Genomic DNA, 23,321 nt, shown 5'->3' on the forward strand with positions numbered 1-23,321 from the left:
CTGTTTAGCTTAAGCCTGCTCTGTCATTCAATCGGATAGAATCACAGCTGATCCTATGACCCTTTCCCCATGACTTAATTCCCCAACCGATCAAGAATCACTCAGCCTTAAAGCAGACAAGTTCTCTGCTTCCACAGCTCTCTGTGGCAAGGAAGTCCAAAGTCACCCAACTTTCAGAGAGGAAACCCCTGCTCACATCAGCCTTTATTGGGCAACCATTCCCCAAGCCTCTTAAGAATATTAAATGCAATCAACTTTCATTCGGCAAAACCGCAGTCAAGAGAGTCCCAACCTGCATAGTTTTTGCTCATAATTCCTCTATTCCAGGAACAACTGAGTGCCTCGAACAAAGTAATATCTTTCCTTCAAGAAAGGGATCAAAACAGCACACACGAATCTTGATGTGGTCTCACCAGCACCTTGTCCATTTGCATTAAGGCTTACCCACTCAAACTCCAGCCCCTTGAAGGGCCAACATTCCATTCGCCTTCCTGATTGTCTAAGCCTGTGTGCAAGCTTTACATTTCAAGTCCTTTTGCATTGCAGCTTTCTGTGGTTCTTCTCAATTTGAATAACATTCTGTTCTGGTGTTCTCCCTTCCAAAATGAACTTCACAGTGATTTGCTTGCTCCTTGTCATTTTAAAATATGCTAAGTAGTTGCAGTCCCAGCACTGATCCCTGAGTAACCCTGCTGGCGACAGATTGCTAACCTGAAAAAGAACCACTCGTCTCTACTGCTGGTTCATGCCCATGAGCCAATTCTCTATCCACAGCAACATATGACATTCAACGGCATTGCCTGTTATCATCAGACTTAACCTTTTGTGGAGGTTTACAGACCCTTCAACCTAATTTGTTCATGCTGACCAGGTTTTCCAAACTGAACTGGTCTCATTTAGAATCAAAGACATGTACAGCACAGAAAGAGACGTTTCGGTCCAACTAATCCATGCCAATCACATATCCTAAATTAATTTTGTCCCATTTTCCAGCACTTGGTCCATATTCCTCTAAACCCTTCCTATTCATATACCCATCCAGAACGCTGTATTTGTACCAGCCTCCACCACTTCCTCTGGCAGCTCATTCCATATATGCACCACCATCTGCATGAAAAGGTCACCCCTTAGGTCCCTTTGAAATCGTTCCCCTCTTACCGTAAACCTACGCCCTCCAGTTCTGGACTCTCCCACCCCAGAGAAAAGACCTTGTCTATTTACAGTCCCTCATGCCCCTCATGATTTTATAAACCTCTATAACTTCACCTCTCAATCTCTGATGTTCCAGGGAAAAAGCCCTTCATTTGGCCAATATCCTTCTCCATCTTTGCTATCATGACCCGGTACAAATGTCTTTTAAGTGTTCTAAGTGTACTTGCCTCTACCATTCCTCTAGTAAATCGTTTTATATATGCACCACACACAAAGTGTGAAAAAAATTGTCCCATAAGTCCCTTCCAAATCTTTCCCTCTCGCCTTAAATCTATGCCCTCCAAGCCCTGGAAAAGCCTTGGCTATTCACCTAATCTATGTCGTTCTTGATTTTATAAATCTCGATAAAGGACACCCCTCAGCCTCCTACAATGCAGGAGAACCAGTCCCAGTTTATCCAGCCTCTGCTTCTAATTCAAACCTTCTAATCGCAGTAATATCCTTGTTCCTTTTGTCGCATACTTTAACAAATGCCTTCTCTAAATCTAAATACAACCAATGTACAGTTTCGCCTTAAGAATGCTGGTTGAAACTCTTGGAAAACTCGAATACATTCAGCAATGGTGATGCCACATCCCTCACTCAAAACACTACTTTATGTGCAAGCAGCTAACTCCATAAACCTTGGCTGAGGTCACTGCCAGGACAAACAGGGGTTTTATAAGTGCAATACCTTTGAGAACTCATCTGAATTAACATGATATTTTAATTACTAAAAGATCATAAGAACTATCTTTGTTTAAAATGTCAAAATTTTGATGGTCAAGCTATTTGGTCATAAACTGTTATACATATGGTACAAGGTCCCAATATAGAACTCCATTTGTAGAGAGTCATTAACTAATGGCTGAATTCAGAATACAAATGGAAAAATAACAGCACACCACATATCTGAGCAAGGACTGTGCACCATCTGTTCCATTCTGTCATACCAAACTGCTAGACTATCATGTGGCACCATGAGTTTAAGCAAACATGCCATCCTAAATGGAGGCTAAATTGTAATCCTCTTACCTCCTCTGGCCTACTCAGAACATGGCCTTCAGGTCCAGTGATACCCAGTCCAAGAATCCTCTGTTGTTCCTGTAATGCAGTGTGATAGTTAGGGTACAGAACCACCAAGAAACAACCCTAAGAGGATAATGAACAGAAAGAAAATGATCCACTTCTCATTTCAGAACAGTAAGGAGGAGCCAAGTCAAATGTAAGGGGCCAAACCTGCACAGAAAGCTTAAGCAGTAAGCAAACCAACATTTCAAGGTCTCTCAGTTAGATAATGGTAAAATATTATTGTAATCTGAAACTGATGGCAATTGGTGTTCTGTATATTCCTGTCAAGCACAGCAATGATGGGTGATCTGGACCTGATGCCACTACGACTCAGGCAGCAAAATGTTCCATGACTTCAAAATCATTGACAGGAGAATGTTAGAACATGGTGACTTCAAATCATCACATGAGGATGAACCAAATTATGGATGGGGGTTTTAGCAATAGGTAAGACGAGCTTGGAGCGGAGTCAACTCACGCTACAGAGATGAACAGCCTTCACAAGAGCATGTAATCATCTGAAGCTCATCTCAGAATTAATAGTGACATGGAGAAACTGAGTATTGTGCAGTCTTGGGAAATTCCAGGAACAGGACTGGAATCAAAGGCTAAGGAGCAGAGCTTGTCGACTATGAAGGCAAGCATTGTTGGATTAAGCACAAGAAACCTCAGCCAGTTTATATGTTCAGAAAAATGTCATGTCGATGTTCACTATTCTAACGATGCTGCATTCTTCCAAGTAAGGGAGCCTCCTTCTTGACATCAAATGACTTCAATTACTTACAAACTTCATTTGTTGTTTTGGTTGAAATATTATGAGCATCAGCAGTTTCACTATTTTGGATACTTTGGCTTGGCAGTCAGACATTTCAGCTTGGAGAAGTGGGGGCTGGAGATGCTGGAGATCAGAGTTGAGAGTGTGGTCCTGGAAAAGCATAGGTCAGGGAGCAGTTGAGCTCCTCAATTGCTGCCTGACCTGCTGTGCTTTTCCAGCACCACAGTCTTGAGTCAGACATTTCGGTCAGAACTTAAGTTGGTGTCTTTGAATTTTGTTTGTTTTGTTGAGCACAAATGCAGTTTTCTTTTACCAAAGGCTAGTTAGCTCACGTGGAAACAATTCAAGCTCGTCCTACTTCAGTCAAGTCTTCAAAATGTACATGCAAACATACTTTTAAAAATGACACCACAAACTGTAGAGTTGGTTTTCAGATATTTCAATTGATCTGGAGCCACAAAAACTGTTCTGAATAAAAGCACCAAAAAGCATTGTTTGTTATTCATGACATGAAACTTAGTCACTGGTGTCAAGTCATGGGATCACTTCCTGCTGTGCAATTCAAGCTAGTTCTGAAAGCAGAGGCAAAGTTGATGTTGCAGTGAATGGCACACCAGGCTCAATGGGCTCAGGGCCTTCCTTACACCTGCTCTCATGTTCCTATCAATCAGATCATGGGAAACCAAAACTCTGATTCACTGGAAGTCACATTTTAACAGAAAATCAACTTAAATTCACATCATCCTGGTTGTATTTCAATGTAAATTCAAAATCTCAAACACAGACTGCTTAACTCAGCATGCTGCAAAAAGGTGAACCCCCTGAAAGTAATGGACCCATTTTGTTATTTCTCCCTCAATTCAGTTTCAGAATGTTTTTGACTTGTGGTAGCCCTGCACCTGCATTACCTCAGCAATAATGTCACCATTCTCAGCATGAACTTGAGCAACGGCACCCATATCACGAATTGCACTTAGGGCCTCATACATCTGTGGGTAAATCAAAGACCAACAAGGAAAATTAGTTATAAACCAAACAAGAAAGTACATTGTTCCATCCAGTACGGTCATATTATTATCGCCTTACCTGGGCATCAGAGAGTTGGTAACGGTCTTTGTAAGCCATGTACAGAAGGAATGAATTTACACCTGATGGATAAAATTGGAAATGTTTAGCAGTGTTTTGCTCAGCTTTTTGGATAATGCATGTTTATTATGCAATGAAAAATGATTTCTGGGCCACTATATGATAAAAACCATTTTAATGGAGACCCTTCAGATGCAGGTGGCTCCATGTGTTTTGCACTGCTGCCTCACAGCACCAGGATCTGGGCTCAATTTCAGCCCTGGATGACTGTCTGTGTGGAAACTGCATGTTCTCCCCATATCTGTCTGGGTTTCCACCAAGTGATCTGGTTTCATCGCACAGTCCAAAGATGTGTAAATTTGGCCATGCAGAAATGGCTCACAGTGGTCAGGGATATGTTGCTTAAGTGACAAAGCCAGGATAAATGTGGGGTTATATGTGTGCAGTCACGAGCTGGGTCTAGATGGGATGTCCTTCAGAGGGTCAGTGGGGACTCTGGGCCAAATGGCCTCTTACTGCACTGTAGGGATTCTAGGATTCAATACAGACTGAGATGGCCGAAGAGACAGACTCAAATGCTTGACCATTTTTCAAAATTAATGTGGAATAATCCAAGGCCTAGTCCCAAGCACAAAGCTGAATGAAACATAGACAATTAAACTTTTCAATTGGTAACAATCAATCACAGATTGCAGCACCAAACACAGCAGTATATACGTCCACTGAGTCATTAAAGGAGCTCAAGAACTATTTTGTAAAAATCATTGATCCAGATTTAACACATTTGCAACTATTTCATAATATGACCTTACCGTGCTCCTTCACCAAGAAATCCATCTCTTCTTGAAGGCCTTTATACCATTCTGTGACATCAACATGCAATGAGTAGTCACAGCAGGACTTGTTGTCTGCCCATTCTCTCCACTGTTCGAAAGCAGTGATCAAACTGATTCCAGGCTCTGCCAACACATGGTCAACTGAAATGAACAACAAAGTTACAAAATTGCCTGGAAGGGAAATATGATTTTCCATATTCCTTTCAAAATTGCAAATCTGCATTCTGGATGCACAGACTCACTTGATGGAAACATAACAACAGGTGCAGCAGTTAACAACTGTCCAAATGAAAGGAACAGCTTTGTAGTTTTGAAGATAGTCACAAGTTTGGAAGAGAAATTGGTTCCAATGTTGTGTTCTTCATTCATAAGAAGGACTCCCAAACTGATACAGGACCATATATTTTTCCAACTACTCCAGTAAGAAAGACTGAAATCATGAACTTGGCGTGTATCTGGTCAGATTATGCTGAATGGTACGACCACCAGTTGGATTTACAAACTAATCACTGGTTTGAGACGTTAAGTTTCAATTTTGCCACATCTTACATTGAAGTGAATTAACTTCCATGCCCTTTCCACATGCTCTAATAACGACATTAGAACTTCTTCTGAGGAACTGTGTCATGTTTCTTCAACTCGTTAAGCTGTTAACCTTGGATGGCAAAATTAATTTCGTCCAGAAAGGTTGGAAATCATTTTCTTGCATTATCAGATTCTTGCCCCCACCCCACCTGGTGCGGACTACTGCATGTTATTTACTCATTTGCATTACATGTGAAACGGTCCTGGATGATGGACCCTTGTCACACTGGACAGCACCAGTGAGGTGAGAAAACAGTTAACAGGATCAGGTAACAGAGGAACTTAAGAATAGTGACTGGGAGATGTAGACAGTTGAGCAAAGCAGCAGTTAAACTGCACATATCAGACAGGTCCACAACTCAACTGCCAGAGTGTGCCACATAACTTGCCTGTTTATATGTCACTCGAGGTTCTTTCATTAGACTCTGCTGTGAGGTTAACAAAAAAAAATTAGACTATCTTGATTATGAGCCAGCAGCTCCTGTGAAGAACACATGGCAACTATCACATAGCTTGCTGGTTCTCACCGCCTATCCAAATTAAGAAAATGCCAGAATGGTGGCCATTAAGTGAAAACAGCATTCCAGAATATTTCATTGAGAAAGTTGCAGGGATGGGGAAGAGAAAGAAAAATCCTTAAGAAAATGCAATCAGTTGATTTGAGTCAAATTGTTGAAAACATTTGGAATTTCCAAATGAAAAAGATCAGTTTGGTAAACATACGTAATATTGTGCATAAGTCACAGTCATACAAGCGGACAGCACAGAAACAGACTCCTCAGTAGACCTTATCCATGCCGACCATCTAATCTAGGTCCATTTGCTAGCACCTGGCCCATATCCCTCTAAACCCTTCCTATTCATACATCTATCCGGATACCTTTTAAATCCATCACCTCCTCCGGCAACACATTCCATAGCCGCACCACCCTCTGCATGCAAAAGTTGCCCCTTAGGTCACTTATAAACTTTTCTCCCCTCACCCTAAACCTATGTTTCCAGTTCTGGACCCCCTAACCACAAGAACTAGTCTATTTACCCCGAGCATGCCCCTCATGATTTCATAAATCTGGAGAAGGCCACCACTCAGCCTCCAATGCTCCAGGGAAATCAGCCTCAGCCTATTCTGAAGGGGTGAGCACAGGTAGGGACAAACACTCAGTGCATTCTGTTAATGCTGTAAACTGGCCACCATAAGTACGCAAAAGCAAATCACAGAGTTTTTACTTCTTCCTGTTGGGGCATGCAGTAAAGGCTGAATATGATGTGACTGCTAAGCTGGCAAACCTGAAGTAGAGTAATTATTGCTAAACTTCAATGGCTCAGACCAATGGAGAATGCAGTGTCCTTCTCCAGAGCTTTTTAGCATTAGACTGGATTCAGTACTACAATCTCACACAATACTTGCAGAATGAAGCAACAAAAGAACCTCAATACCACATTAGTCCCCGGTATCAGTACTGGCACTAAAGGAAAAACAATAGTTTAGAAAGAATTAACTGTCCAAAAATGCACCTTTTTTAACAATAATTTTCGTGCATACCAAAAGATTTTTGAAGTAAATGACAGAAAAGGCTACATGAACTGGCTGAGAGTGAGGCAGGTCGAAGAATCCAAGAGATGGGGTTGCAGCAGCCTCAGCTCCGATCCTTACCCAACAGGTTCAAGACCTTTGTTCCGTGTGTGGATGCAAATGGAGACTGCAGGGAGGATAAGCCAACTGACCACCGACGGTGAAGGGAGCCATTCAAGTGTGGGGAGAGAAATATTGCTGTAATTGGAGATAGTATAGTTCGAGGTATGAACACTGTTCTGTGACCAGGATCAAGAGTTTTTAAGGTTGCGTTGCCTGCCTGGTGCTCAGGTTTGGGATATCTCATCTGGGCTGCAGAGGAATTTGGAGTGGGACAGGAAAGATCTAGTGGTTATGATCCATGTAGGTACCAATAACATAGATAAAACCAGGGCTGAGGTTATGCTCAGGGAGGAGGAACAACTTGGAGATAAATGAACAAGCAGAACCAACAAGATACTCTCTGCAGTACCACCTGAGCTAATTGGCACAGGTCAATTAGATTAATCAGGTCCAAGCATGGCTCAAAGACTGGTGTGGGAGAAATGGGTGTGAATTAATGGGACATTGGCACACGCACAAGGCAAGAAGGGACCTGTTCAAATGGGATGGTCTTCGTTTGAACCCTGCTGGGACCAAAGTCCTCACAAATCACATAACTAGGTCTGTAGACAGGGTTTCAAATGAAATTGTGTGAGTGAGAGAGGGAGTGAGAGAGGGAGTGAGAGAGGGAGTGAGAGGGGGAGTGAGAGGGGGAGTGAGAGGGGGAGTGAGAGGGGGAGTGAGAGGGGGAGTGAGAGGGGGAGTGAGAGGGGGAGTGAGAGGGGGAGTGAGAGGGGGAGTGAGAGGGGGAGTGAGAGGGGGAGTGAGAGGGGGAGTGAGAGGGGGAGTGAGAGGGGGAGTGAGAGGGGGAGTGAGAGGGGGAGTGAGAGGGGGAGTGAGAGGGGGAGTGAGAGGGGGAGTGAGAGGGGGAGTGAGAGGGGGAGTGAGAGGGGGAGTGAGAGGGGGAGTGAGAGGGGGAGTGAGAGGGGGAGTGAGAGGGGGAGTGAGAGGGGGAGTGAGAGGGGGAGTGAGAGGGGGAGTGAGAGGGGGAGTGAGAGGGGGAGTGAGAGGGGGAGTGAGAGGGGGAGTGAGAGGGGGAGTGAGAGGGGGAGTGAGAGGGGGAGTGAGAGGGGGAGTGAGAGGGGGAGTGAGAGGGGGAGTGAGAGGGGGAGTGAGAGGGGGAGTGAGAGGGGGAGTGAGAGGGGGAGTGAGAGGGGGAGTGAGAGGGGGAGTGAGAGGGGGAGTGAGAGGGGGAGTGAGAGGGGGAGTGAGAGGGGGAGTGAGAGGGGGAGTGAGAGGGGGAGTGAGAGGGGGAGTGAGAGGGGGAGTGAGAGGGGGAGTGAGAGGGGGAGTGAGAGGGGGAGTGAGAGGGGGAGTGAGAGGGGGAGTGAGAGGGGGAGTGAGAGGGGGAGTGAGAGGGGGAGTGAGAGGGGGAGTGAGAGGGGGAGTGAGAGGGGGAGTGAGAGGGGGAGTGAGAGGGGAGTGAGAGGGGAGTGAGAGAGGAGTGAGAGAGGAGTGAGAGAGGAGTGAGAGAGGAGTGAGAGAGGAGTGAGAGAGGAGTGAGAGAGGAGTGAGAGAGGAGTGAGAGAGGAGTGAGAGAGGAGTGAGAGAGGAGTGAGAGAGGAGTGAGAGAGGAGTGAGAGAGGAGTGAGAGAGGAGTGAGAGAGGAGTGAGAGAGGAGTGAGAGAGGAGTGAGAGAGGAGTGAGAGAGGAGTGAGAGAGGAGTGAGAGAGGAGTGAGAGAGGAGTGAGAGAGGAGTGAGAGAGGAGTGAGAGAGAGAGTGAGAGAGAGAGTGAGAGAGAGAGTGAGAGAGAGAGTGAGTGAGTGAGTGAGTGAGAGTGAGTGCGTGCGAGAGTGAGAGCGCTATAAGGAAAATTAGAAACGAGAAATTCAGACTGCAGAATTCAGAAGAGGTTATTAAAATCTCCAGCACAGACACAAATAGGACAGAGTGTATGGAAAGGGTTAGCAATCAAACTTCAGTCACACTGAAGAACTAAAGACAATGAGAAGAGAGATGGCTAATACAGGACTGAAGATGTTACTTCTGAATGCACATAGTATCGGAATAAGGCAAATAAGCTTGTGGATCAAAACTGGAAGGTATGACCTGGTGGACATCATGGTTGCAAGGGGATCAGGTTTGGGAGCTGAATATTCCAAGATAAACATCCTATTGAAGAGATAGGCAAGTGGGTAGAGGAGGGTAGAACTGCCCTATTAATAAGACATGAACTTAAATCAATAGTTAGAAACGAAGTCGGGTGAGATGGTGCAGAATGTGTGGGGAGACATAAAAGGTGACAAAACCATAGTTGGAGTTCTGTACAGGCCTCCAAATAGTAGTCAGGAGCTGGGGCGCAAGATACACTACAACATAGTAAAGATGTGTGGTAAAGGCAAAGTTACAGTGATCATGGGAGATTACAATATGCAAATAGACTGGGAAAATCAGGTTGGGAGTGGATTGCAAGAAAAGGAATTTGGGCAATGTCTACGAGATGTCTTTTTGGAGCAACTTGTGGTGGAGCCCTTGCGGAACAGGCAATGCTGGATTTAGAGTTGTGCAATGAGGCAGACTTGCTAAGGGAGCTTAAGGTGAAGGAATCGTTAGGAGGCAGTGATCATAACATGATAAAAATTACTCTGCAATTTGAGAGGAGAAGATAGAATCAGAAGTAATGGTACTACAGCTGAATAAAAGCATGAACCATGAAGGAGGAGCCGGGTAGAACTGGCTGGGAGAGGAGCCTAGCTACAAAGACAGTGGAACAGCAATGGCAGCAATTTCTGGGAATAATTCAGGAGGCAGCAGAGATTCATCCTGAGGAAGATGCAGCATGGTACAGGGACAACCATGGCAAAACAGAAATCATATAATGTGACGAAGAGCAGTGGGAAACCAGAAGATTTGGAAGCTTACAAAGACCACTGACCGAAACAAAAATAAGGAGGAAGATTACATAGGAGGGTAAGCTAGCCAATAACAAAGGAAGACTGGAAGGAGTTTCTTTCGATATATAAAGGGCAAAATAGAGAGACAGATAGACGTTGAGCCACTGGGGAGATAGTAGTGGGGAACAAAGCTGAGGATTTGAATAATTACTTTGCATCAGTCTTCACAGTGGAAGACGCGAGTAATACCCCAAAAATTCCAGAAAGTGAGGGGGCAGAGCTGAATATGGTGGTCATCAGAAAAGAGAAGCTGCCAGAAAAGTTGAATGGCCTCAAGGTGGTTAATCACCTGGACCAAATTGACCACACCCCAGAGTTCTAAGGGAGATAGCAGAGGCATTACTGCTGATCTTTCAGGAATCGTGAGAATCCGGGACGGTCCCAGAGGACTGGACAATCACTCACAAGACACCTCTTTTTAAAATGGACTAAGGCAAAAGACCGAAAACCACAGACCTATTATAGCCTGACCTCAGTCGTGGGTAAAATCCTGGAATCCATTGTGAAGAATGAGATTTCTGAACACTTGGAAGTATATGGTAAAAATAGGGCAAAGTCAGCATGGTTTCATCAAGGGGAGGTCATGCCTGAGAAATCTGGCAGAATTCTTTGAGGAAGTCACCAGCAGGTTAGACCAAGGAGAGCCAATGGAGGTTATCTACATGGACTTCAAGAAGCCTTTTGACAAGGTGTCACACAGGAGACTCCTGAGTAATGTGAGGTTCCACTGTGTCAGAGGCAAGGTGCTCGAATGGACTCAAGCTTGGCTGTCAGGCATCAAGCAGAGTGGGGGGTGAAATGGTCCTTCTCAGGATGGCAGCCGGTGGCAAGTGATGTTCCGCAAGGCTCAGTGTTGGTACCATAACTTTTCAGTTGAAACATTAACAATCAAGATTAAGGAACTGAGGGCATTCTGGCTAAGTTTGCAGATGATACAAAGACAGGTAGAAATACATGGAGCATTGAAGAGGCGGAGAGGCTGCAGAAGGATTTGGATATGTTCAGACAGTGGGCAAAGATGTGACAGATGGAGTACAACATGGCCAAGTGCAAGGTCATGTACTTTAGTAAGAACAACAGAAGCATGAACTATTTTCTAAACGAGGAGACAATTCAGAAGTCGGAAGTGCAAAGAGACTTGGGATTTCTAGTCTAGGATTCTCTCAAAGTAAACTTGCAGGTTGAGTCAGTAGTTCAGAAGGCAATGGCGGCATTTATTTTGAGAGGACTTGAATATAAAATCAGAGATGTACTTCTGAGGCACTAAAAGGCTCTGGTCAGAGCAAATTTGGAGAATTGTGCAGTTTTGGGCCCAATACCCCAAGAAAGATGCATGGTTCTGGAGTGCGTTCATAGAAGGTTCACGAGAATGGACCCTGGAATGAGAAACCGAACTTATGAGGCATGTTTGAGGTCTCTGGGTCGATATTCAATAGAGTTTAGAAGGATGAAGAGGGATCTAACAGAAACATGAACACACTGAATGGCATCGATAGAGTGGATGTTGGGAAGATGTTTCCATTGATAGGAGAGACTAGGACCTGAGGGCACAGCCTTCGAGTGAAGGGAAAACCTTTTTGAATTGACATAAGGAGAAACTGCTTCAGCAAAAGAGTGATACATCAATGGAATTAATTGCCACAGAAGGCTGTGGATGCCAGGTGATTGAGTATACTTAAGACTGAGACAGATGATCCCCTTGATCCTCAAGAACCTAAGAGTAAAAGGGAAAAAGCAGAAGAATGGGGTTGAGAAACTTATCAGCCATCATTGAATGGTAGAGCAGACTCGATGGCTGAATGGCCTAATTTCTGCTCCTTTGTCACATGGCTTTGTGGTCTCATTAAGGCAGCCTCACAATCCAAATTTATAAAAATTGATATGGTAACTAATTCAAGGTGTGCATAAACATTTGTAGCTCTTATGCCGGTTGCCGTGGGTGTGGGTATGTTGCCGAGCTGGGAAGTTGACCTGCAGCTGTTTTGTCTCCAGTCTCGGTGACATCTTCAGTGCTTTGGAGCCTCCTGTTAAGTGCTGCTGTACTGTCTCTTCTGGAATGTATTTGGTTCCATTCCTGTTGCCAGTTCTGATTGTTTGTTGTAGTGGCTGGTACATTGGATCCAGGTCAATGTGTTTGTTGGACGAGTGCAGTGCCTCCAGAAATTCTCTGGTTGTCCTCTGTTTAGCTTGCCCAGTGCACTTTTTGTTGTAATCAAACTTATGGACCTTGTCTTCGGTATGCATGGCTACTAGGGACAGCTGTTTGTGGTGTTTCGGGACTAGTTGGTGCTCGTGGATATGGATTGCTAGACAGGGACCAAAACATCTGCAAATCAACTTTCCAGCTCGGCGAACATACCCACAACCACGGCTCCATAATTCATTCTAAGAGCACATAATCATATCTAATGTTTTGGAGGGGGACATGCATAAATGTCTTATCAAACCAATTCCCAAAGCTAACCCTTTTTAACCAAGATGAAAATCACAATTAAAAAAATTTGATATTTCTTGGAAGTGTTTCAGTCTATCAAGTTCACAGATAATGCAGGGCACAAGGGTCAAGAACTACACAGCACTAACTACAAAAATATACGATAACAATAGGTAAGTGATGGATTTTGCTTGTCAGATACTTTTAGCAAAATCCAAATTTAGACAAAAGGATTGGGTGTTTTTTTAAATCAATCTTCTTCCCTTCTTTCATGAAGGCATTGATTCATCATTTGTTTCCATTACCATGCATGTTCCTTTTGCTTTCCTATGTGATGCTAAACAAAGTTAGCCAGACTATTTGTTGGTGGAGGTCGCAAAGTCAAAGTGCAACTCTCTTCTCTGTTTGACACCTGTCTGCAACAGCCACTACTCTCCCAATAAGACTAAGGGATCTCGCCCAAGTTATTTCCCTCTCCTTAATTTAACTCAGAATAAGGCCAATTCCAAAAACTTCAAACTGATGCTCCCACTGGATCAACAACTCAGCAGAGGCCTGGGATCCATTCTAACTGAATGAAGATCACTGCAGTAAGGCATGCACTTTAATTTCTGCTATTTGCAGTCAGTTGCAAATGCAGTCAAGCTCTCAACATTATTCAAGCTAGATGTAAAGAGCAATCAACCTTCACATTGCTTTGACTCCCAAATCTTTTGCATGCAGTTGCACACAGTCATTCTCAGCAACGTTGCTTGATTCAGCTGACAGGAGGTGGTCTGAAACAAGCACTCTTGCCAAGGAATTTTACATACGGGAATTCATCTTGTCACACACTTCATAAATGACACAGCCTGGCTGATAAAAGTAGATGACGCCAAAGATCATTTGACCCAACCCCTGGTTGGGACTTCAAATTGGGCTTAAGAGCAGACAGTCCCCTGCACCCAGTCCACTCCAGCCTGACTTGCATTTCTTCTGGATCCCAGAAGTGCAACCTTTAAAACAACTACATAAGGACTGAAATTTTATGAAATTATGCTCAATTTCATTCCTGCTCATTTTCAACATTGCTTCCATTTCTGATGCAATGCTACTCATTCAGTACCTTCCATGAACACAGTGAAACCCACCCTTCATTTGATGGTTTATAATTTCACTCAAGGTAGTTGGCCTTCCAAGATCAACTTCTGATCTCTTCCGAACTACTCTATTTCACCTGATTACGACTTTGAATGATGGGGTAAAAATTACACTGATGAGATCAGTTGCAACAAAGTCGTATATGTTTGCCTTAGAGGCAGAATACCAAAGGTTCACTGGTCAGATTCATTCAATGTGGTCTCTATTTTGTATAAGTTTTAGGAATGAAAGGTGATCTCATTGAAACCTTAAAAATTGCTTGAAGCGTCAGACAAAGCTAAGATATTTTGTCTGGCTGGTGATTCAATGAACCCGTGCTCAAAATGACAAACTAAATGGATGCCAATTCAGAACTGAAAGGGTTCTGAATCTTAGCAATTTCCATCTACGAAAACTGTGCATGCCAAGTTGTCACATGTATTCGAGACAGAGACCGATAAGTTTTTGAAAAAAAACATCAAAGCATTTAGTTAAGATACAGACAGAGTGGAGCCAACATAGGAAATCAAACTTCATGTTTGTGGATTGTGCAGCAGGCACCAAGCACACAAAGGCCCACTAAGTGCAACACTTTCTGATCTTCATACGCAAGAAGAAATCAAAACAGGATCATCAAGGCTCTTGTAGCCTTCAATATAACAGTAACTTTTCCAGGAAATGTTTGTGCACAGCCTCCAAAACTGTGGGTCATGACCTGAGATTTTGATGATCACGAACTCTGTGCCAGCCCTTGGACTCAATCCTAACACCTGCAACGCCTGTTCAAAACCTCTTTACTACTGGTGATTTTGGATGAATAGACATATCTTTAAGGTTGGATCCTTGCAACATTAATAATGTGGTCTTTTTTGGGAAAAATCATCCTGCAATTCAAACATTCCCTACATGATGGAACCTCATACAGTGCCACCACCGCATCATCCCAGCTTTCCCTCAGATCTCTCCCCAAAAATGGTCTCACATTTTACTTTCTCCCATCTTCTGCATGCTCTTAAATCTTTCCCTTCTTCACTCTCAATGTTTTGCTCCTGCCCTCCTCAAGATGACTCAGCTGTGGTCACAGCAATTTTGAAGTTTCACAATGGGAAAAATTTTGCAAAGTAGAGGGTGACCAGGTGTATTAAGTGCTACCAGGGTTTAACTGCTTTAGCCTCCTTCCTCTTTTCAAAAAACATTCAGGCCTGATTCCTCTACTGTGCCCAAGAATTGCCACGTGAGCACATTACCAGAGGGCTGCCTGCGGTCTCCTCTACATTGGGGAGACTGGATGCCTCCTAGCAGAGCGCTTTAGGGAACACCTCCTGGACACCCGCACCAATCAACCACACCGCCCTGTGGCCCAACATTTCAACTCCCCCTCCCACTCTGCCGAGGACATGGAGGTCCTGGGCCTCCTTCACTGCCGCTCCCTCACCACCAGACGCCTCGAGGAAGAACGCCTCATCTTCTGCCTCAGAACACTTCAACCCCAAGGCATCAATGTGGACTTCAACAGTTTCTTCATTTCCCATTCCCCCACCTCACCCTAGTTCCAAACTTCCAACTCAGCACTGTCCCCATGACTTGTCCTACCTGCCTATCTTCTTTTCCACCAATCCACTCCACCCTCCTCCCTAACCTATCACCTTCATCCCCTCCCCCACTCACCTATTATACTCTATGCTACTTTCTCCCCACCCCCACCCTCCTTTCACTTATCTCTCCACCCTTCAGGCTCTCTGCCTGTATTCCTGATGAAGGGTTTTTGCCCGAAACGTCGATTTTACTGCTCCTTGGATGCTGCCTGAACTGCTGTGCTCTTCCAGCACCACTAATCCAGAATCTGGTTTCCAGCATCTGGAGTCATTGCTTTGACCTAGTTTGCACCCAATAGAAGCATTATCTTCCTTTTTGACTTTCAGGGGACAAGAAACAAAAAGAAAAAGATCAATATTTGACAAGTTAGACATGAAAATTATCAAATCTGTGTTTGGTGGGAGTAATAGGAGAAGGATATAAGCAATTGAATCAAACAAAGAGGTACATCTCAAATCTGGACCAATTACTTATCTGCTCTAACAATAGCCAAAACTACACGAAACAATCAGTACTAGTTGCACGAAACCCATACATTTCTAGCTTTTCATAACGTAACGCATTAGTTGATCCATTAACTCCCTGACCAAGTTAGTTGCTTACAAATTTACCTCAGTAGACTTTTGCAATTACTTACACTAAGGCTCCACATATGATGAAAATTAACAAAGTGAAAATGATTATTGAAAATAAAACAAAATCTTACAGATCATGGTTGTGCCCCCAGCCAGAGCTGCTTTTGTTCCTTGGAAAAAGTCATCAGCTGCTGTCATCCCTTTGACAGGCATCTGCAGGCGGGTGTGGACATCAATGCCACCAGGAATAACCATTCGTCCATGGGCATCAGCAACTTTCACCCCACCGGGTACGATCAGATTTTCACCAATCTGCCTAGGTACGTGACAAACAAGTCCGTTTGTGTTTTAAAATGGAAGGATTTATTGATTAAAGACTTCTCTTAAAGACTTAATACAAAGGTGAGCAAAGCCATCTTACTTGATCAGACCATCTTCTACGTAAATATCAGCAAAGAAAGACTGGTCATCATTGACGATTTTTCCTCCTTTTACTAGCATGCGCTCACTCTGGAAGAGATTTTGTAAAGACTGACATTCTTTAGCAGTTTCAAGTACCTCTGCTCCTCTGACAAGTGAGCATAATTTATCACCAACATGATTCTAAAATAAAACCAAAAGCATTGCATGCAAACCTGCACCATTTCTACCAAATACCAACAGATTTTTATCTTCCACCAGTTTGATTTAATTATCTATGAAGCCAGGTAATATTTTTCCTGAATGACTACATATGAGGTCTAAATCTATTACGCCACCTTGAATTTTGCAGACAACTATAATCAGCATAATCCAAGGCTAATTGTGACTTAATTTGAAAATACAGCACAAATGAATGAGTTTGAAGTAAAATTGATCATAAACAATAAAATCACAAGACTGAAATCATACTAAACACCATAAAATTAACAAAATAAATCGGTCATTTTTGGTGGAGCTCCTGAGGAGAAAAAGAGGAAATGGTTACTGTACGTGAAACTTATAATGCATTGCGTTTTGGAAGGATTTGACAATTTCTCACCGTTGAACAAGCATTATTTTTTGAATGACGTTTCTATTTGTTTGTCTAAACATAATTTAAAAAGCAAATCGTATAATCATATCATACTCGGGGGAAAGGGCGGAGAAGAGAGACAGAAAAATCTCGCCACCCGCCTCTGTGCAGCCACCGCCATTATCTCCTGTAAGGGTTGCACAGTCGCTGTCCTTGGTCCCACAAAATGAAAAATACGTTATTGCTGGATTTAGATCATGTAACTGGGCTCTCGAAACAACATTCGAACACTGCATTTAGTCAGGTATTCTGGATCGGTATTTCTGTCTGAAATTAACATGAATGCAACGCTATATTTTTAAGAACAACCCCTAATATCCATAATGGCCCTGAATCCTTACCGTAATACGCGGGATGTTTTTCTTGCCTTGATAAGACATGACTGCACTGATCAGCGGATTCGAACACGAAAATGCTCAATGCAGTAGCTGCAGCTACAGACCGGTTGCGATTCTTCTTAAATAACGTATTTTTTTATGCCTCTTGCAGCCTCCTCTTTATGGCCGACCGTTTCCAATTGGGAGACAGCCCAACAAGAATAGATGAGGCTGCAGCTACAGGCATGCGCTTCGCCGCACCCAACTTTAAGCCAAGTCCAGCCCCTTTACTGTCCCGATTGGTTTCAATCAAATCAACGTGCGACAAGGCTCTATCTTGGCTTTGTTTTCAGCCATGATCATCTGTACAGCTTGACAGAGCATTCGAGAAACTATGTTCATTGGGATGACTTGTTTCCTTTGTTGAAAGTGATTAGGCCTTCTTTTGCAAATTAGAGTGGGCATGAGAAGAGTGAAAATCTGCAGCAAGACTAAACAACCCAAAATAGTTTCGAACTTGCCTGTCCTGACACAATTCGTCGTCCGCGACATGCAACTGTCCGCCATCCCATATGAAAGAGACTGGCCGACAAACCGAGTTTCTTGTCCCAATACTGAGAGAAAAATCAGTCGTCGGACTCAAAAACGTTAACTGTCTTTCTCCCATCACCGATCCCGTCATTTCTGCTGAGTTTCTCCAGCATTTCCTCCTTGCACTTCAGATAACTTTAGTTTAGGTTAAATCCGAGAAATGGAGTTCAAGGTCTTCTCAAGATTGTAGTTAAGAATTTCGTGACCGGGATTGACGACAGAAACCCTGGATTAGCTGCCAAGCCAATTCTTTAGTCTCGTTTTTATCTGACGTTTAATACTGTTACTTCGTTGTTTTGTTGACTGGCGTTTTGTTAATTCATGCTTAAGATACTTCAGCTTTGGGTTTGAAATACAGAAGACAAGATTAAATTTTGTTATTACTTTCTTCAACTGGTTCACTATGGTCTTTAGGAAACTGCCATCCTTACCTGTTCTGGCCTCTGACTCCAGACCCACAGCAATGTGGCTGACTCTGAATCGCCCTCTGGGCCATTAGGGATGAGCAATACAATCTGGCTGAGCCAGCAACATCCTCATCCCACAAATGAATGACAAAAAATTACTTGTCCTTTAAACTGTGGTGTTTTGCAGCCTGATTGTTTCACCTACTGGGATTTTGGATTTCTTGTAGTTGATAAAGGCTACTTAACCAAGATCATAACACATCTTTACCAGCTTCTGTTCAGTGGCCTCCCGTTATTGAGTGACCAGATTAGTTTCTAAATGCTTCAGGTATGCAATGCTACCAAGTCTTTTTGCATTAGTGGAGAAGAACCCAGCTTATTTGTACAGTTCATTCCAATCACTCTCAGCCCAAGGTTAATTGGAAAAAACTTGGTCAGGAACCTTTCTTTTTGCTGGCAACCATTGAACCATATACCTTCAGCGTTTTGTGAGGGGAGAATGAAGAGACTGGGTAATTCGAAAGAGGGAAGAGATGTGAGAAGCGGCTGTCAGTGGACAATAAGCAAGGAATATATCTACTGTTGCACAGCTTGAAAATATTTCAGAAAAACTCCCTTACTCTTAGACCTGTTGCCACTCCTGCCCCACTTTCTTCTGAGATGGCTGATACAGCTCCACATCTTAGTGAGAATTGCTTGTACTGATAACTTCCATTGGAAACAAAAATTGCAACCCAACAGCCTTGCATTCTGCTAATGTTCTTATTTTGGGATGGAAACTTGCTCAACCTCATAACAGAGTCTGGCACTGTGAGTGCGACTTGTTAGGATCTTTAGGTTCCAGGTACATAGAATTCATCTTCAAAAGATTGGACAATATTTTTACACACCATTCATTAGACAGATGTTTCGCTGAAAACCAATTACACATTAATTTTAATGCATGAATGATCTGGGTACTATGAGATCTTTTCTGTGACATTAACTGAAAATCTATTATTTTGAAAACCTTGGAACTTACGGCTTCAAAGGATCTCTTTAGAAATTGTATTAATCATATGAGACATGACCATAAGGTATGCAATTACATCTTTCTCACTGTCTTGCAACTTTGCTCAACAGTTATCAAAATTCTTATTGAAGGATCATCATGAAGCCAAAGGTAATGAGGCTTATTCATTACTTAAAACTTCAAATAATGTTGATCAATACAAAGATTATCAAAATCTTTCCAAGTTCCAAATTAACTTGTAGTCCACAAAACAAATTTAAGTGAATGTACTTCGTTCTTAGCTTCAAAGTAGCTTTTGGTACAGCCTGTTTAATTTCAATCTTGTGACCTACCTTGTTCACAACTAATTTCAGCTCATCGCAGTCTGTCAGGCATACTGGATTCACTCAGGACTGAGCACACAATTTCTGAGTTGCTGGAATGCATTAGCCACAAGACGGAAAATCAAAATGCACACAATGATTTTCAGACAAAATTAACAGCAGCAAACATCCCTCTAAATTTCTGCTGGGCTCTCAGGCTACCAGATTCCACATTTGTTCATCCAGAGTACTTGTTGAGAAACCAGTCCCCTGCTTAGGGGGGGCTAATGCTTTAGTCCCGAAGTGACAGCCAGCTGTCTTGCTAATACTTCTGCATCAAAATATGGTTATAACATCGGAAACCTCATCATCATGCAACAACTGCTTTATGATCAAGAGATTTGGGACTTCGGGAATCGGGAGTATTGATAAATGTGCCAACATGGAGTTAGGTCACAGCTAAGCAATAACGTGTCAGCAGTTAGAACAACTTTCTTGGCTCCAAATTTGACTTTTTTTTTTCCTTCGCCTTCTGCAATTTTCTAATAAAGCTTACATGAACTCAAAGAAGCGCCCTTCATCCTGGAACTGGATCACACTTAATCTTTGGGATTTAATCCTGAGTTCAACAATTTTAGATTGTAACCTCTGCTCACATGTGATTTTTAATTTTTTTTTTGTTTCCAAGTCTATTTCCCCATTTTCCTTTTGCTTTGAATGACAGTTTTGCAAATTTGATGATCTACTCATTGTTTCTTTACTGGTCATGTCAGCTACCTCTTTGCCTTTGCACCATGAAATCTTGTGTCCTTTAATTCCTCCCACATTTACCTACCACTGCCTATAATCAAAGACTTGACTTTTTATTCTTCTTTCCACCTTCTTCTATTCTATTTGCTCAAAGTTTGTTACATGTCACGCTTTTCCCCACTTACATTAACTCAATTTCATTTTGTAATGATGCCAAGTCTTGCTGCATATTCTATTCTGATCTTTCTCAGTGATTTTCTTCTGAACGCCGAATTATTTCTGTTACTTTTTATTCATTATAGGCTCCAACTCTGAAGCATTCCTCTGCTCTATGATTGAATAGAAGTCTTCCAAATCAATAATCAGAACTGATAGTCAGATAAAGACCAGACAGACACTGGACAATGTTCAATTACTTTGAATTTCACATCGTGGCTGAGCAAATAAGTGAAATGCTTCTGACCATGCTATTTGAATTAAAGTTCCAAACCATTTTTACAAAACAATTAAATGGATTTCTTTAAAGAGCAACAGTTAAACAGCTTGGTAAAGTTAGCTCCCGCAGAGCTATTTGGAAACCCTTGTTGTGCAAGACAACACTGGCAACCATAAAGTCCTTCATCCTCCACTTGCCTGTGTGCTCAACAGCATCCTGGATGAAGCAGCTTGTTTGATCGGCATCAGATCCACCAGCTTCAATGTACACTGACATTAGTGATGAACAGTGGCAACTGCGTCCACATCTTAAAATTCCAGTGCTGCAATTCAAGATGATAGCCCTTTCCAAACCCACAATCTCTACCATCTGGAAGCACAAAGATGTATTTATGGGAACAAATTCCTTGCAAGTTTCCTCCAAACCAAACAACCACCTGACTGAAACTCCATCACTCTTCATGGTTGCAGGGTCAAGATCTTGGCGCTCCTTTCCTCAAATTGTGCATACATCTACATTCTGAAGGAGATAACTCCCCATCACCGCCTCAAGGGCAGTTAGGCATAAGCAATCAGTAATGTCCCAGCCAGCAATGTACACATTTTGTGTATTACGTAAAACCATAGAGGTGAACCAATATGGTCTGCTTATTCCTTCACAATCTGGAGCACCCTTGTTATGAATGGGAAACCAGAGAGAGGTTGGAGGTCAAATTCATGTCACAGCCACTCATTTCTCATATTACGGCAAAGCTTCTCTATGTTGTGACAGTATCCAATATCAATTGCCACTGTGCGGCTGCATCTTGGTTATGCCCACTTCGAACTATCTACAATTCTGAAAGCTGAATACAACCTTCTTGTGCGACTGCAGTTGCCTTGGAAACAGGAGAGCCGATCTGTCCTCTGCACTCTATTCTTTTCTCTCAAAACTGCAACCGGCAGGACTGGGAGTTCAGCCAACTGCTCCCAACTTAATCATGTTTAGAGTGCGGTGGATCACAGGTGAGAGAAGATCCAAGGTTCAAGCGCAAGTTCAGATACAGTTCATAAACAGATAGGACCAGCAGCAGTTAATTCTGCAACATTGTAATTCATGTTCAAACCAGATATCAAGGAAGAGATTAAACTGACTTTGCCCATGTAGAGGTTCACATAAACAACGTAGAAAACCAATATTAATTTGAAATATTTTGTGGAGAAGCACCCTGCAGGCATTTGTTAACTGTTAAAATACCAATACAACAGATTAAGTCTGCTACATCTTCTTGCTCTGAGCAAGTTCCCCAATGTTCCAGTTCAATACCTTCAGCTTCCTTGTAGCTTTGGGATAATAAAATTCGACAGAACAGCATGATGAAGTAAAACTTGACATTAAGCCACAAGAGGACATAAGTAAAAATTGCTCAAGAGCCTCAGCAGGTCTGGCCATATCTGTGGCGAGAAAACATAACGAGTGTTGCAGTCCAATGACCCTCTCCAGAATTGTGTTCAAAGCATTTCTGAAGAAGGATCACTGGAGTCAAACATGAATTGTTTTCTCTCCACAGATGTGGCTATACCAGAGTTTCTTCAGAATTGTTTCTTTTGTTTCAGATCTCCAGCATGCTAGGTTTTATTTTAGAGCTGACAGCCCTAGCAATGAATGAACTATAATCAATGGCTGTAATTCAAGTTGGTGATGGACAACAATCTCGAACTGGTGGAGGGCAGATAGGTCTGAGGGTTATGGAGCCTAAGTCGGTCACAGAGACAAGCAGTTAAGCAGCCTTGGAGAGATATGGAAACAGGTTTTAAGATCAAGCCAATGCAGATCAAAATGCAGAGGTGATGTACGAAAGAATGCTGTGCAAATGCAAGTCATTAGAGTTTTAGATGATGGAGTTTATAGAGTGTTCCAGAATATGGCTCATTCATTGAGGTGACAATCCTTCACATGTTCACTGCTGAAATTGACTGGGACAAATTTAACACTCATACTTGCTATGTTGCAAGGTTTTCCTTTCCTCTTTTTGCTGAGGAAATCTCATCAAGTCAAGTGTCGTCGTTTCGGTCCAATTGGTGCAGTCTTCGGACTGACACTGGAGGAGAAATTCTTTGGCAGTGCACACACTGCTAAGTCCCTGAAAGAATGCATTTATATATGCATAGCCCAGAGACCTAGTTTGTCACTGAACCAGTCTTCAAGTTGGAAGGGGTAGACAACATGGAAAAAAAAATTCAATACACAGATCCATTAGCCCATACCCAAAAGTTAAAGAGATATGTCACACACCCACAGTGTCGATGTTCAATTCAGGAACTGAAAAAACAAAGCCTTGCTATCACTTGTCTGATCGTCATGCTTTAGACCAAGACACTCAGAGCGGATGGTTATACTGTTCACATGGAAATAGCATTCTTTATGGCAACAGATGCAAGTAAATGGCTACTTTCCACTGAGTATGCTTTCATTTTTGTATAACATCTGTGAGCAGGTGGATCTTAAAGCTCATCTCTGTTTAGGAGCAGTATGAAGTTCTCTATGAAACATTGCACACTCAGCCATCTGTGCCATCCCAAAGCAATTTGCTGCAAGTGGACATTTACCAGGTGAACATTTTGGACAATCATCC

The 23,321-nt window shown here is 42.8% G+C and overlaps 1 protein-coding gene across 2 annotated transcripts in view; it reads right to left on the reverse strand.

Moving 5' to 3' along the window:
- LOC122543072 (dihydropyrimidinase-related protein 2) overlaps window positions 1-17,442 on the reverse strand; it is a 31,219-nt gene extending 13,777 nt beyond the window's left edge. For both annotated transcript variants that reach the window (XM_043681295.2, XM_043681294.2), the window contains exons 1-7: window positions 17,234-17,442; window positions 16,260-16,348; window positions 15,970-16,154; window positions 4,936-5,100; window positions 4,124-4,185; window positions 3,946-4,026; window positions 2,227-2,295 (exon numbers count right to left, since the gene is read on the reverse strand). In XM_043681295.2, coding sequence (XP_043537230.1) covers window positions 2,227-2,295; window positions 3,946-4,026; window positions 4,124-4,185; window positions 4,936-5,100; window positions 15,970-16,154; window positions 16,260-16,348; window positions 17,234-17,272 — 690 coding nt within the window. In that variant the 5' untranslated portion in view covers window positions 17,273-17,442. The remainder of the gene's footprint in view (window positions 1-2,226; window positions 2,296-3,945; window positions 4,027-4,123; window positions 4,186-4,935; window positions 5,101-15,969; window positions 16,155-16,259; window positions 16,349-17,233) is intronic.
- Between the last annotated feature and the right edge of the window lie 5,879 nt (window positions 17,443-23,321).

Source organism: Chiloscyllium plagiosum, unplaced genomic scaffold (genome assembly GCF_037043375.1).
Source record: "Chiloscyllium plagiosum isolate Xiang-an unplaced genomic scaffold, Cpla_swu_hap1 HiC_scaffold_48, whole genome shotgun sequence".
In the NCBI taxonomy this organism is placed as follows: Eukaryota; Metazoa; Chordata; class Chondrichthyes; order Orectolobiformes; family Hemiscylliidae; genus Chiloscyllium; species Chiloscyllium plagiosum.